Raw genomic sequence first — 14009 nt, 5'->3', positions numbered from 1 at the left:
CTAAATCTTCTTTATACAGTGCAACACTTTAATTGAACACTATCAGCTGACCTTTTATACTAATATTTTTGTGTCAAGAGTTATTAATATTTGAAGAAGAACAAAGGCAAGTCAGAACTCTAAAATCTTGTGTTCACCATGAGGTGTATTTTTAGGTTTCTTCCTGCACTGCATGAACTGGTTGTATACAGTGATGTTCATGTTGCCATCAGAAAGTGTTAGTACAGTATGCAGTGATGCCAGTGTCAGTGCCATATTTATGTTATGTTACCTTGTACCTGAGTGATCTTGGATTTCATCCTAGCTTTTGCTGGGAGATACCATATATTGCTTTAGAAGCTTTGTAACTCCACTGCTCATTGATGTCTCCACCAGTTATGTCTATTCATCACATCATGTTCCACCACAATCCAGGTTAAGGAACTGGCTCAGCTTACATTCTCCTTTATCATCTCTCTTTCATCCTGTTCTCTCATATGAGTTTCCCTTCTACTTCCATACTTTTCTTCTTGCCCTCTAGTACTATTCCTTCCATCTCATCTCATGTTATTTCCTTCTGCATACTGAGAAAGAGAGAACATATGTGTGTAGGTTCACACTTAAACATATGATCCCCCACCCCCCAAAAAAAAAAAAAAAAACTTCCAGTGTGAAGGAAAGGTAGATGTTGACAGAGACAGAAGAGTTTGACCAGGCAAGATGTGAATACAAGCACAGTTTCTGAAAAAGATAGGAGGTTTTCTGTCATGTTCATGAACCTTCCAAAGGTTAAAGCTATAGAGGGAATGAAAAACATCACCACAAAGAATCTTTAGTTAATTTAGAGATTGTGAGTTTTAGGTTCCTAAAATTTGGCAATGCAGCTGAGTTTTTATCAACTTGGTCTCCCAAGACCAAGCCTAATACAACTATCATATTTACTAAGCTAATTTAATTGGTTTTCATCCTAATCCCCTTGAATCCACTCAAAGACCAAACTATGCCCCAAGAGACTGAGGCTTCATGAATATTCAGTGTTTTACAGGATGATGGTGACAAGATTGAGAGGCCAGTGAAACACTTCATTTGGGCAGCTTAAATAACCAAAAATGCAAAATCATTAGAAAAGCAAAGCACTGAATCTTGTTATGCAATTAAGAACAGGACACAAGTTTTGGCCAACAAAACTTATTTTAACCCATTTTGGAATTCAGCACTTGAAGCCACCAAGAAATAATTTTGAGTGTGATAAGTTATATGTAAGACTTGAACCACATAGCGTGCTTGCATGGAGTTATTGATGTCCAATATGGCCATTGACTGCAATAGAACTCACATGAGATAGTGACAGAAAATATATATGATAAAGACTATAATTAATCCCATGGGAAGCAAGGATGTGGCATTCCTTTTGGAACCAGATTTTGTGGTGTCAGGTATTCATTTGATCACTTAAGGTAACATGTTAATTGAATATCCCTCTTTTAAACTTCCAAAAGTTAGTGTGAATCCACTTTTTTAGTGAAAAGGAACCATATTATTAATATGTGCAAAGGAGACTGTAATACCCGTTTAATTTGCATGTCACATTCTCCATGATGGGTTGCTATTGGTGGTTTCTAGTTATTACTAGTAAGCATATCATGTAATCACTCTCTTTAATTTGATTACAATGTAAATCAATCCCAACTCTAATTTAAATAAAGTTATTTACAAAAATATTAGCCAATATCAGAATCAAGTGTAAGCTGTAGGGAAACAGTCCCAAAGCACATAATATCAGGTTATGCAGATTTTTAGTGAATTATCTTTATTGCTTTGTGGTGTTTAAGATCTGAGATGTATGTAGCACATCATTGCTTAAAAGGCATAGAGTTCTGATTCCTTTAATTCTACATATATTTTTTTCTTTCAAGAATGCTTCAATCTGTATCATCCCTTCAGCCTGCTTCAGCTTCAGCTCGTTCTGTCAATAAAAAAGGATTATTTCTACACTTCTATGATCTTATACTACATCCTCATTAAGTGATAAGTTGCATCTCTTATCATTATCCATCTAGCTGGCTCTTTATGTCATGTACCTTTTCCTAAGAACTTGTGTAATGGTTTTGTTGTGACAGAGAAGAAAGAGTCCCCATTAATTTTTGTCCTGTTCCTTTTATTCCTTTCAAATATAATCACTTGCCTTTACCTTCAGTTTTTACTTTCTGTGAATTTTTATAAATTATGTCTTAATTTCCTCAGTGAGAAATGTATCATCAACAAACGTGATTATATTCAAGAACTTTTTACTCCCATTGAGACATTTTTGCTAAGAGTAAAAGAGTTCTTTTGTCTCATGTTACACATGTATATTTTTTGTGGCGCCAGCTGTTGCATCATATACAGTGGTACCTTGACATGAGTTTAATCTGTGACAGAGCTCATAACTCAATTTGCTCGTATGTCAAATAAATTTTCTCCATTGAAATTAAATTAAATGCTATTAATCCCTTTCAGCTCCCCAAAAACTCCCCAAATTTTCTCATTACATGTTTTTGAATACAGTAAACTGTTGATGTAATGAACCTCAGTTTACCCCAAAAACTACCCAAATTTTCTCATTACATGTTTTTGAATACAGTAAACTGTTGATATAATGAACCTCAGTTTACCGAATTTCTTGTATAAGGACCCCTTTATGGCTATCGAACACTCAATTTATTTTTTGCAAAATTTCACAAATTTTGGCATATTTCAAAATCATTGAATGCCAGCTTTATTTTATGAACATCCTAGGTCTTGAAATGTGGGAGAGTTGGCTGACACACAGTCAACTGCATGTTTGAGGAATGAATTATGGCTGTGTGGCAGCCAGTGACCGACTTTGACAATGGCTGATGATGCAAGCAACACTCTCTCTCTCTCTCTCTCTCTCTCTCTCTCTCTCTCTCTCTCTCTCTCTCTCTCTCTCTCTCTCTCTCTCTCTCTCTCTCTCTCTCTCTCTCTCTCTCTCTCTCTCTCTCCTTCTCCCTCCCTCTCCCTCTCCCTTCCTCCTTCCCTCCCTCCATATATGATTATTATATCAAGAGTTTACTGTAAGAGAAATGTATTCACAAATAACAAATGTATAAAAATGTGTGAAGTGAATGAGTGCAGTGAGGAATGCTGGGTGATTATTGTGGCACTTGCTGTGCCAACTACCAGCTAGTGGTGGCATATCTGAAGCTTACTCGTATCTTGGATTTTGGCTTGCAACTCAAAACAAAAAAACTGTCCAAGCATCAGCTCATATCTCAAAAAACTTGTAAGTTGGGGCACAATTAAGTCAAGATATCAATGTACATGTAAGTGATAAAATATTCTGTTTGTTTTAGTCTTGCTTTATTGAGAACTATTATAGAAACTGAGAAGCCTTCATGTTTATATTGTCTGTTTCTCAGACTCATCGGTTCATTGATGTGGACTTCAACAGCCTCAACACTATCATAAACATCTCCTCATGGGTGATGGTGCTAGACTTCTTCAGCACTGATGAGGATGAAGCCAGTCCTCCCAAGGCTGCCAGAGAGCAGGCTCCAAGTGCTGGTGTTAGCAAGATCATATCCACACCAGGTAACCAGTGGCTTGTTTTCAAGACTTCAGTCTGCTTAATTTAGCCTTAGAGTAACTTCATAGTTGATTCTTCTTTTTGCCTCATTTTCTGCTATTGTGTTTTTGGTTGTTTTACTGGAGTGGATCATCAAACAAACAAACTGATCACACATATTTGTAGGTCTTGTATATAAGAGAAATTATTATATTTAAAAAATGTCATACATTTCTCTCCTTAATGTGAGAAATTTGCAATCATCATAATTTTCTATGGAGTTTGATTATTATATGTTATAGTTTATGTGACTCATGCATTTTTCTTCCTTTTTCCATCCAACTCCTCTCCTCCACCTTTTCTTCACTCTATTCACTTATCATAATTTTGTTTTTTACCATTCCTGTCTTTCCACAGCCACAGAGGAGTTCAACAGCATAGTTGAAGTGCAAGTGAGGTTATTAGGCCTAACCCTGGTCAAAGCAGGTCACCCACTGGCACGGGCCAGCATCTCTCAAGTGGTGGTGCGTTCAGTGGGGTCAGGTGGCAATCTTACACTCAATGGACGTCTGGGTTCCCTCTCCTTGGTGGATTGCTCCTCTCACAGTCTCCTGTATCCTGAAAAATTCATTACTGCTGGCAGTGAAGCAATGACTTTCCAGCTCTTCAAGTGAGTGGCAACAAAGATTTTTTTTCTTACTTTGCAAATTGTTTCTTTACACCTGTATTTCATCTAAAGTGTTCATACTTTTTTTTTGTGTTGATGAATATGACAAGGAAATTGCAATGATGAGCAGGCTTTGTATCAGTGTATAAGTAGATTGTAGATCTTTGTCACTTGGTGGCAACCTTTCAAGCCACACTATCAAATGCAACATATTTGTCACCTCCTTTTGTATTTTAAGTCCTTTAGGATTTCATCATGTAACTGTCTTCCACATTTAACTTTCTAAACCCATTCATTCATGTTCTTCCTCTTCACACATAGCCAAATCAGTACAATCCATCCACTTTCATTGTTTTTCTTATGTTCTCAGGCCAAGCCTGCATCTTAATTTCCTCTTTAACTTATGATCTCTCACAGAAGCATTGGCCATCATTATGTTCTCAGTATACTCTAGCCATTTTTTTATTATCATCTTCAATAGGTTAAGTTTTGTGACTATTAAAGACTGTAGTTTTTGCACATGAAATACCCTTCATGTGCAGGAAAAATCCTTTTGTCAGGAGGAAGAATTTCTTCCAATCATTCCAGACTTATAAAGGTAATTTCTGATATATCTCTTGCATTAGTCATGAATATTCCAAGGTAACAAGATTTCAACAATTGTTATCCTTAGGTCTCTTATTTTGGCTCCTTGATGCATGTTGCAAATTAAATGTATTACACAATCCAGATTGCCTATAACAATACTTTGGTTCATTTTTATGATCTGGCAGTAATTCAGTTAGAGTTTAGCATTCAGACTCTAAAATACTAATTTCCTGAGCTTTTATTTTCTCAGGATGCTTATCTTATTCTCAGGCATCACATAGGCCACTAAATGGTATCCGTGATGTATGTTTACATGTTTTTCTCTATAGCTTGGGCTTGGTATCCTAGAATCTGGAGGATAAATGTACGTTAAGCAAAGGTTCTAATCTTACGGTATGTTGCTGTTACAAATGAAACTGTGTGCTTATTTACAAACTGCAGGAGTGTTGGCCTATGTAGCATGTTTATACTTGGGTCAAACAAGAGAATTGGATTAGTTGTAGTTTTTAGAATACTGGAATTTCTTAATGTACAATATGTGGGAGAGATGGAGATAGATGAGAATGGATGGCATTTGTGGTGACTTCCAGATTTGTACAGGACTTTTCTTACATATTTGTGAGATGTGATTATTACAGGAAGTAGTGAAAGTTTTTTTTTTTTTTTATGTAGGAAGGACACTGGCCAATGGCAACAAAAATCTAATAAAAAAAAATGCCCACTGAAATGCCAGTCCCATATAAGGGTCAAAGCAGTGGTCAAAAATTGATGGATAAGTGTCTTGAAACCTCCCTCTTGAAGGAATTCAAGTCATAGGAAGGTGGAAATATAGAAGCAGGCAGGGAGTTCCAGAGTTTACCAGAGAAAGGGATGAATGATTGAGAATACTGGTTAGAGAGGTGGACAGAATAGGGGTGAGAGAAAGAAGAAAGTCTTGTGCAGCGAGGCCGTGGAAGGAGGGGAGGCATGCAGTCAGCAAGATCAGAAGAGCAGTTAGCATGAAAATAGCAGTAGAAGACAGCTAGATATGCAACATTGCGGCGGTGAGAGAGAGGCTGAAGACAGTCAGTTAGAGGAGAGGAGTTGATGAGACGAAAAGCTTTTGATTCCACCCTGTCTAGAAGACATGTGAAGTATACTCCATACATGGACAGATAAGGCCCTTGTACAGAGTTAGCAGCTGGGGGGGTGAGAAAAACTGGCAGAGACATCTCAGAACACCTAACTTCATAGAAGCTGTTTTAGCTAGAGATGAGATGTGAAGTTTCCAGTTCAGATTATAAGTAAAGGACAGACTGAGGATGTTCAGTGTAGAAGAGGGGGACAGTTGAGTGTCATTGAAGAAGAGGGGATAGTTGTCTGGAAGGTTGTGTTGAGTTGATAGATGGAGGAATTGAGTTTTTGAGGCATTGAACAATACCAGGTTTGCTCTGCCCCAATCAGAAATTTTAGAAAGATCAGAAGTCAAGCGTTCTGTGGCTTCCCTGCGTGATATGTTTACCTCCTGAAGGGTTGGACGTCTATGAAAAGACATGGAAAAGTGCAGGGTGGTATCATCAGCATAGGAGTGGATAGGACAAGAAGTTTGGTTTAGAAGATCATTAATGAATAATAAGAAGAGAGTGGGTGACAGGACAGAACCCTGAGGAACACCACTGTTGATAGATTTAGGAGAAGAACAGTGACCATCTACCACAGCAGCAATAGAACAGTCAGAAAGGAAACTTGAGATGAAGTTACAGAGAGAAGGATAGAAGCCATAGGAGGGTAGTTTGGAAATCAAAGCTTTGTGCCAGACTCTATCAAAAGCTTTTGATATGTCCAAGGCAACAGCAAAAGTTTCACCAAAATCTCTAAAAGAGGATGACCAAGACTCAGTAAGGAAAGCCAGAAGATCACCAGTAGATCAGCCTTGACAGAACCCATACTGACGATCAGATAGAAGGTTGTGAAGTGATAGATGTTTAACCCTTTCCTTCCGGCAATCGTATATATACGATTGCAAAAATGCGTCCGTAGCGACGGCGATCATACCGGTAATCAAGAATTTTCGCGCCTCAATTTTGAGGTCCAAGCGCGGTTTCTCGAGTCAGATGGTGTGAGTGGAAGTGTCTGGCGTGTTTCCACATGTAGTGTTGTCACTAGCTCTGGAAATTTAGCGGTAACTAAGCTATTTTCCCTTTCTCCGGGCGACACTTGGCAACCCCAGCGACCCGCCGGGTGGAAAGCACTCGCCGGGTGGAAAGCACCATGATAAGTGTGAAGAGACATCCTGATAAGAGCCAAGGATCTCACATCATAACTCACCATGGAGCAGGACACAACATATGTATTTAGCAGTGCTTCTGAGTTTGAAGACAGTGACAGTGAATATTTAGAAGAAGCTGAAGAAAGCGAAGACATTAGTGAGGACTCGGAAAATGATTTACAGGATCCACCTGTTTTATTAGAACAGAGAGATGATACCTATCATTCTTTCATGGTAATTTTTTTCATTATCTTCGATTTTATAATAAAATGTTAGAAGGTAACTTGTCAGAGAGAGAGAGAGAGAGAGAGAGAGAGAGATAATGTTATTTGCCTGAAACTTGATATGAAAAGGGATGAAATCTCTCTCTCTCTCTCTCTCTCTCTCTCTCTCTCTCTCTCTCTCTCTCTCTCTCTCTCTCTCTCTCTCTCTCTCTCTCTCTCTCTCTCTCTCTCTCTCTCTCTCTCTCTCTCATTGGAAGTGTACAATTTCCCCTCCAAGATGAGAGAGAGAGAGAGAGAGAGAGAGAGAGAGAGTGTGTGTGTGCGCGCGGTGTCATCGCTCTCCGGGCTGTTTCTGGATGACGGATCACACAGCAGGAGGAGGAGGAATCCTTTATAAGGCATAAACTCAACTTTGAGAGGTCACATCGAGCTACAAAGTATATCATTGTATTCAGAATAACAAAGAGAAAATAATTATTAGTATTCAAACAATTTTCTGACAATTTCTAGGTTTACCATTTTTAGCCGTCATACAAAACGGGAAAATAATTTAAGCGCCGGAAGGAAAGGGTTAAGAATCTTCCTGCTGAGGACAGATTCAAAAACTTTAGATAGGCAGGAAATTAAAGCAGTAGGACGGTAGTTTGAGGGATTAGAACGGTCACCGTTTTTAGGAACAGGTTGAATGTAGGCAAACTTCCAGCAAGAAGGAAAGGTAGATGTTGACAGACAGAGCTGAAAGAGTTTGACTAGGCAAGGTGCAAGCACAGAGGCACAGTTTCGGAGAACAATAGGAGGGACCCCATCAGGTCCATAAGCCTTCTGAGGGTTTAGGCCAGCGAGGGCATGGAAAACATCATTGCGAAGAATTTTAATAGGTGGCATGAAGTAGTCAGAGGGTGGAGGAGAGGGAGGAACAAGCCCAGAATTGTCCAAGGTAGAGTTTTTAGCAAAGGTTTGAGCAAAGAGTTCAGCTTTAGAAATAGATGTGATAGCAGTAGTGCCATCTGGTTGAAATAGAGGAGGGAAAGAAGAAGAAGCAAAGTTATTGGAGATATTTTTGGCTAGATGCCAGAAATCACGAGTGCTGATATAATGGCAAGAATTAGGAAAGATGGAAGAAATTCAAAGAAATGTTGTCTCTGTTAAGCAGAGCACAGAAGAAGGACATTATCAACTTTAAAAAAATAAAGAAATGAGGATGATGAGATGGACATATACTGCATTGTTAAACCTTGGATCTTGGACCACAGAGGGTGAACTGAGGATAAAGGTTGAATGTATCAGTGTGGATACAAGAAGTAGATGCAAGCTGTTTGGGCTTCTTGAGATGTCATGGAGTGGCTGGATGAAAAGAGTTATAGATCTGAATATACGGTGGCCACAAACATGATGGTAACAAAAATATGCAAAATTGATGGTAACATTGAAGGTCATCAGAAAAACTGCACCCATAGCAAGACTTCTTGCATTTGGCAGCCACCTGAGAAGTTCTGCAGTACAGAAGTCTGAGTGGAGCTCAGTGCCTGGCTGGCTGTCAAGGAGGGAGATTATATGAATGTTACACTCCAAACCTTTATTTCCTCTATTTTTGTAAAATTTTTAGGCATTTATATTTTTTACATCATGATGAGAATGAGAGTTGTGAGGCTTAAAGTTGAAGATAAGGCTCATGCCTTAGCCCCTAAGTGATGGGTGTTTGGTAGAGGAACCTCTTCTCATAGTGGTTGTTTTTAGAGAAAAATCACTCATATTCTTAGAGTTATATTTCCTGTAACACAGATCCTAGAATAATGAAACATACTGCATAAAAAATCACTATCCTTCTCCTTTCTAATGGTGTTTTTATCAGACTCATTGCTATTTTAGTTAAGACTGCTCTGCAAGGGTGGTGTTTGTTATACTGGCTACAGCTTGTTGCCCACAACTCCCTTCTTGTCTTGCCCCATCTTCCCCTCACCACTTCCCTCACATCTCAAAAGGAATATTCTTCCACTATGCATAGAAGTTCCGTAAATGTGATTTCTTGTCTGACAGCACATATTGGGAGTGAAAAAAATTGGCTTGCGTTTGTGCTTAACTGTGCATCAGGACAAGGACATAAGAACATAAGAACATAAGAAATAAGGGAAGCTGCAAGAAGCGACCAGGCTTACACGTGGCAGTCCCTGTTTGAAATATACCTACCTATTTCCATCTATTATCCCCATCCATAAACCTGTCTAATCTTCTCTTAAAACTCTCTAGTGTCCTAGCACTAACAACATGATTATTGAGTCTGTTCCACTCATCTACCACTCCATTTGAGAACCAATTTTTTTCCTATCTCCTTCCTAAACCTAAGTTTTCAAGCTTGAACCTGTTATTTCTTGTTCTACCCTGGCTGCTGATCCTAAGAATTTTGCTTACATCCCCCTTGTTATAACCCTTATATCACTTAAAGACTTCTATCAGGTCCCTCTTAACTTACGTCTCTCTGAAGAATGTAAATTTAACTTCAATCTCACCTTGTAAGGAATACTCCTCATCCCCTGTATCCTTTTAGTCATTCTCCTCCGTACTGATTCTAATAGACCTATATCTTTCCTGTAATGTGGGGACCAGAACTGCACAGCGTAGTCTAGATGAGGTCTGACCAGCGCCAAGTATAACTTTAATATTACTTTGGGGTTTCTACTTTTAACACTCCTAAAAATTAATCCTAGTACCCTATTTGCCCTGTTTCTGGCCTCTATGCATCGTTTCCCTAGATGGAGTTCAGAGCTAACTATAACTCCTAAGGCTGAATCACCCTCTTCCATGATTCTCGCTTTGTATGGCCTACCAGACAGAAAGTCAAGAAAAAATGGTAGGGAGCAGCTTTGTTAGTGTTACTAAATAATATTCAAAACATTCTTTCCCACCTTGTTTGATTTAAGGCAGAAAAATTTTCTGGAGCATATATGCATCACCTGTTGAAACCCTGAGACACTCCATTGGCCAAGTTTTTTTAAACGGTGGTGTTAGTAAATCCCAACACCAAGCTCCATATCATATCTCCTCTTACTAACTTTCCAAATGCATTTTTTAAACTCAGGGAAGGAGACATAATGTGGTGTTAGGAGAACCCAACACCAACACCACTCTTCGCAGAGGTTGGCAGCTCTGAAATGTCTCATGTGCCCACCAAAGTGATCAACTGATCAATGTTTTACAGTTTTCCTTCCTAAACTGTCTACATTGAACAGAGCATTTGCATATATATATATATATATATATATATATATATATATATATATATATATATATATATATATATATATATATATATATATATATATATATATATATATATATATATATATATATATATATATATATATATATATATATATATATATATATATATATAATGACCAATGCTCCCACTGCTAAGATGGCCGCTCCATGACATCTTCAGCTTAGAAATTTTTTATCCAGATAGGATGTATTGAATCAACTTAGAGACAGAACTCATCAAAAGATATTGTTTAGACCATGCAGGCATTCTCTTATCACCGATCAAGTGAGGGAAGTCTTACAGAATGACACAGAGAGGGGGCAACCCCACTCACTGCCAAAATGAAGATGATCATAATACTTAGACATCTTGCTGCTGGGAAAAGCTACTAGGAAATTGCAGATGTGCAGTAGTGATGGCATTGTAGGTCTTAGAGAGAGCCACAGGAGTCTCTGGATTACTCCTGAGCGCCGAATCTTATTTGTTTACATCGAGGAACTTCTTCAATGGGATCACAGGTAACTTATTTCTAAGATTGAATTACTGTCTTACCCTCTGTGTCTCTCCTCCAAAGATATAAAAACAAAGGAAATATCTATAGAAACTATAAATTAGTAATAAATGGCAGCTTTCACTATGTCTAGTAGTATTTGAAATTAAATAATCTTGTTCGAAAACTGAAGTATGGTACAGCAACCAAAGCAATTATGAGTTGAAGTTTTATTTGATAACTGAGTTGTTTGGAAAGGAAGACGTTTGGTAACCAAGGTTTCACTGTGTATCAATATACTTCTGTGCTAAAGGAAAATAGTTTCCATCATCATAATAAAGAAATTAAGGTGTTTATGAATGCGCATGTCATTACCCACAAAGACATGGTGGACATGTGAAAATAGTTTCCATCATCATAATAAAGAAATTAAGGTGTTTATGAATGTGCATGTCATTACCCACTAAGACATGGTGGACAGATGTCTGAGAATGGATTAACCTATTTTATATTGATTCCTATAGAGAAAATAGTTTAAGTTTTTTAATATTTCGGATTTTGAACGGCATTCAGGAAAGAATAAAGTTTAAAAGCTGAGGTTCCACTGTATTATATTTTTAACATAGCTTTCAATTGCATATGAATCATGAATATCATTGGTGTTTCTTTTTTGGGAGGGGTAGGACATGCCAACAATTATTACATGAACCTGTGGTGCCTCCAGCGAGTTGACACTAATGCCATGGTTTAGAAAACAAGATATGCTAAGAATCAGCTACATTGGTATTAGTAACTACTAACACTACGTGCAAAAAAATTGGGCCCATTGCTTAGGGGGTTAACACTGATAGCTCATGAAATGGCCTGCCAGGCCATTTTTCACCTCAAGGTGACAGATATAGGCTTTCCACCTGGGATGAATCCTTCATGGAAACCTGGGTGTAGATGGAAAAAAAACATCAATCCCAAGGACTGATAATCTCAAATGTGAGGTACTGAATAATCCTTTGGCTACAGCTTTTGCATTAAAGAAATAGTACCCGTAGATGCTGAAAAATGTGTCTAATAGGACTGTGACTGTAGTACCCAAAACTGCTGAAAAATGTGTGTAATACGACTGTGACTGCAACATCATCTGAAGGAAGACTCAAGACTCTATGCACGTAGGGCTGCCAAGAAGCCCCTTCTTGCTGCAGAGATGAAGAGGAAATGAACCTCTTTCTTAAGTAGATACAGAAACTGGATAGCTGAAGATAGAAAAATGAATCAACATTCAGGATGGTAAGAGGTGTGTCCAAAGTTGTTTATCATCCCAAAAATGTGTCCTGCTTTGACCCATCTGTTGGATTCCTACCAAGTTCACATGTGTTACTACTTAATGCCTAATGGTGTTTTGTCCAGCAAAAAACTGAAATATTTGCTTGCTGAAAATGGTATTGCAGTTTTGGAATGACCTAAATTCTATTGAATCCTGTTAAAAATACATGCCAAATTTTGAAAAATAAGGTTGCATAGACTCAATCTACCAATGTGAAGCAGGTGAAGGAGGCAGTCATGCTAAATTGGGTGAATATGGACCATGATTATTTTGCCAAGGTATCTGTATCTATGCCTCAAGAATTAAACAGATGCTGAAAGCATATGGAAACATGAAAAAAAGGCTAAAATTAAAGAGAGAAAAAAGGTATATTTTAAAAATATTATGTCTGTTTGATTTTACCCCCTGTAGGAGTGAATTTATCCTCAACAAGAAGATTCTTAAATATCTATCACTTCACGATCTTCTATCTGATCGTCAGTATGGGTTCCATCAAGGCTGCTCTACTGGTGATCTTCTGGCTTTCCTTACTGAGTCTTGGTCATCCTCTTTTAGAGATTTTGGTGAAACTTTTGCTGTTGCCTTGGACATATCAAAAGCTTTTGATATAATCTGGCACAAAGCTTTGATTTCCAAACTACCCTCCTATGACTTCTATCCTTCTCTCTGTAACTTCATCTCAAGTTTCCTTTCTGACCGTTCTATTGCTGCTGTGGTAGACGGTCACTGTTCTTCTCCTAAATCTATTAACAGTGGTGTTCCTCAGTGTTCTGTCCTGTCACCCACTTTCTTTTTATTATTCATCAATGACCTTCTAAACCACTCCTACGGTGATGATACCACCCTGCACTTTTCCACGTCTTTTCATAGACATCCAACCCTTCAGGAAGTAAACCTTTCACGCAGGGAAGCCACAGAATGCCTGACTTCTGATCTTTCTAAAATTTCTGATTGGGGCAGAGCAAACTTGGTATTGTTCAGTGCCTCAAAAACTCAATCCCTCCATCTGTCAACTCAACATAACCATCCAGACAATTATCCCCTCTTCTTTAATGACATTCGACTGTCCCCTCTTCTACACTGAGCATCCTTGGTCTGCCCTTTACTTATAATCTGAACTGGAAACTTCACATCTCATCTCTATCTCTAGCTAAAACAGCTTCTATGAAGTTAGGTATTCTGAGACGTCTCTGCCAGTTTTTCTCACCCCCTCAGCTGCTAACTCTGTACAAGGGCCTTATCCGTCCATGTATGGAGTATGCTTCACATGTCTGGGGGGGTTCCACTCATACCGCTCTTCTAGACAGGGTGGAATCAAAAGCTTTTCGTCTCATCAACTCCTCTCCTCTAACTGACTGTCTTCAGCCTCTCTCTCACCGCCGCAATGTTGCATCTCTAGCTATCTTCTACCACTATTTTCATGCTAACTGCTCTTTTGATCTTGCTAACTGCATGCCTCCCCTCCTTCTGCGGCCTTGCTGCACAAGGCTTTCTTTTTTCTCTCGCCCCTATTCTGTCCACCTCTGTAATGCAAGAGTTAACCAGTATTCTCAATCATTCATCCCTTTCTGTGGTAAGCTCTGGAACTCCCTGCCTGCTTCTGTATTTCCATCTTCCTATGACTTGAATTCCTTCAAGGCCATGCAGCCTGGCAAGCTGTCACCAGGC

At 38.6% G+C, this 14009-nt stretch overlaps 1 protein-coding gene across 5 annotated transcripts in view; it reads left to right on the top strand.

Moving 5' to 3' along the window:
* The window catches only part of LOC135113190 (intermembrane lipid transfer protein VPS13D-like), a 475970-nt gene that overhangs the window by 189766 nt on the left and 272195 nt on the right, over positions 1-14009 (top strand). For all 5 annotated transcript variants that reach the window (XM_064028315.1, XM_064028317.1, XM_064028314.1 and 2 more), the window contains 2 exons: positions 3402-3573; positions 3965-4217. In XM_064028315.1, coding sequence (XP_063884385.1) covers positions 3402-3573; positions 3965-4217 — 425 coding nt within the window. The remainder of the gene's footprint in view (positions 1-3401; positions 3574-3964; positions 4218-14009) is intronic.

The sequence above is a fragment of the Scylla paramamosain genome, chromosome 25, assembly GCF_035594125.1.
Source record: "Scylla paramamosain isolate STU-SP2022 chromosome 25, ASM3559412v1, whole genome shotgun sequence".
In the NCBI taxonomy this organism is placed as follows: Eukaryota; Metazoa; Arthropoda; class Malacostraca; order Decapoda; family Portunidae; genus Scylla; species Scylla paramamosain.
The sequence above is the reverse complement of the archived record's forward strand: the minus strand, read 5'-3'. Positions and strand labels throughout refer to the sequence as shown.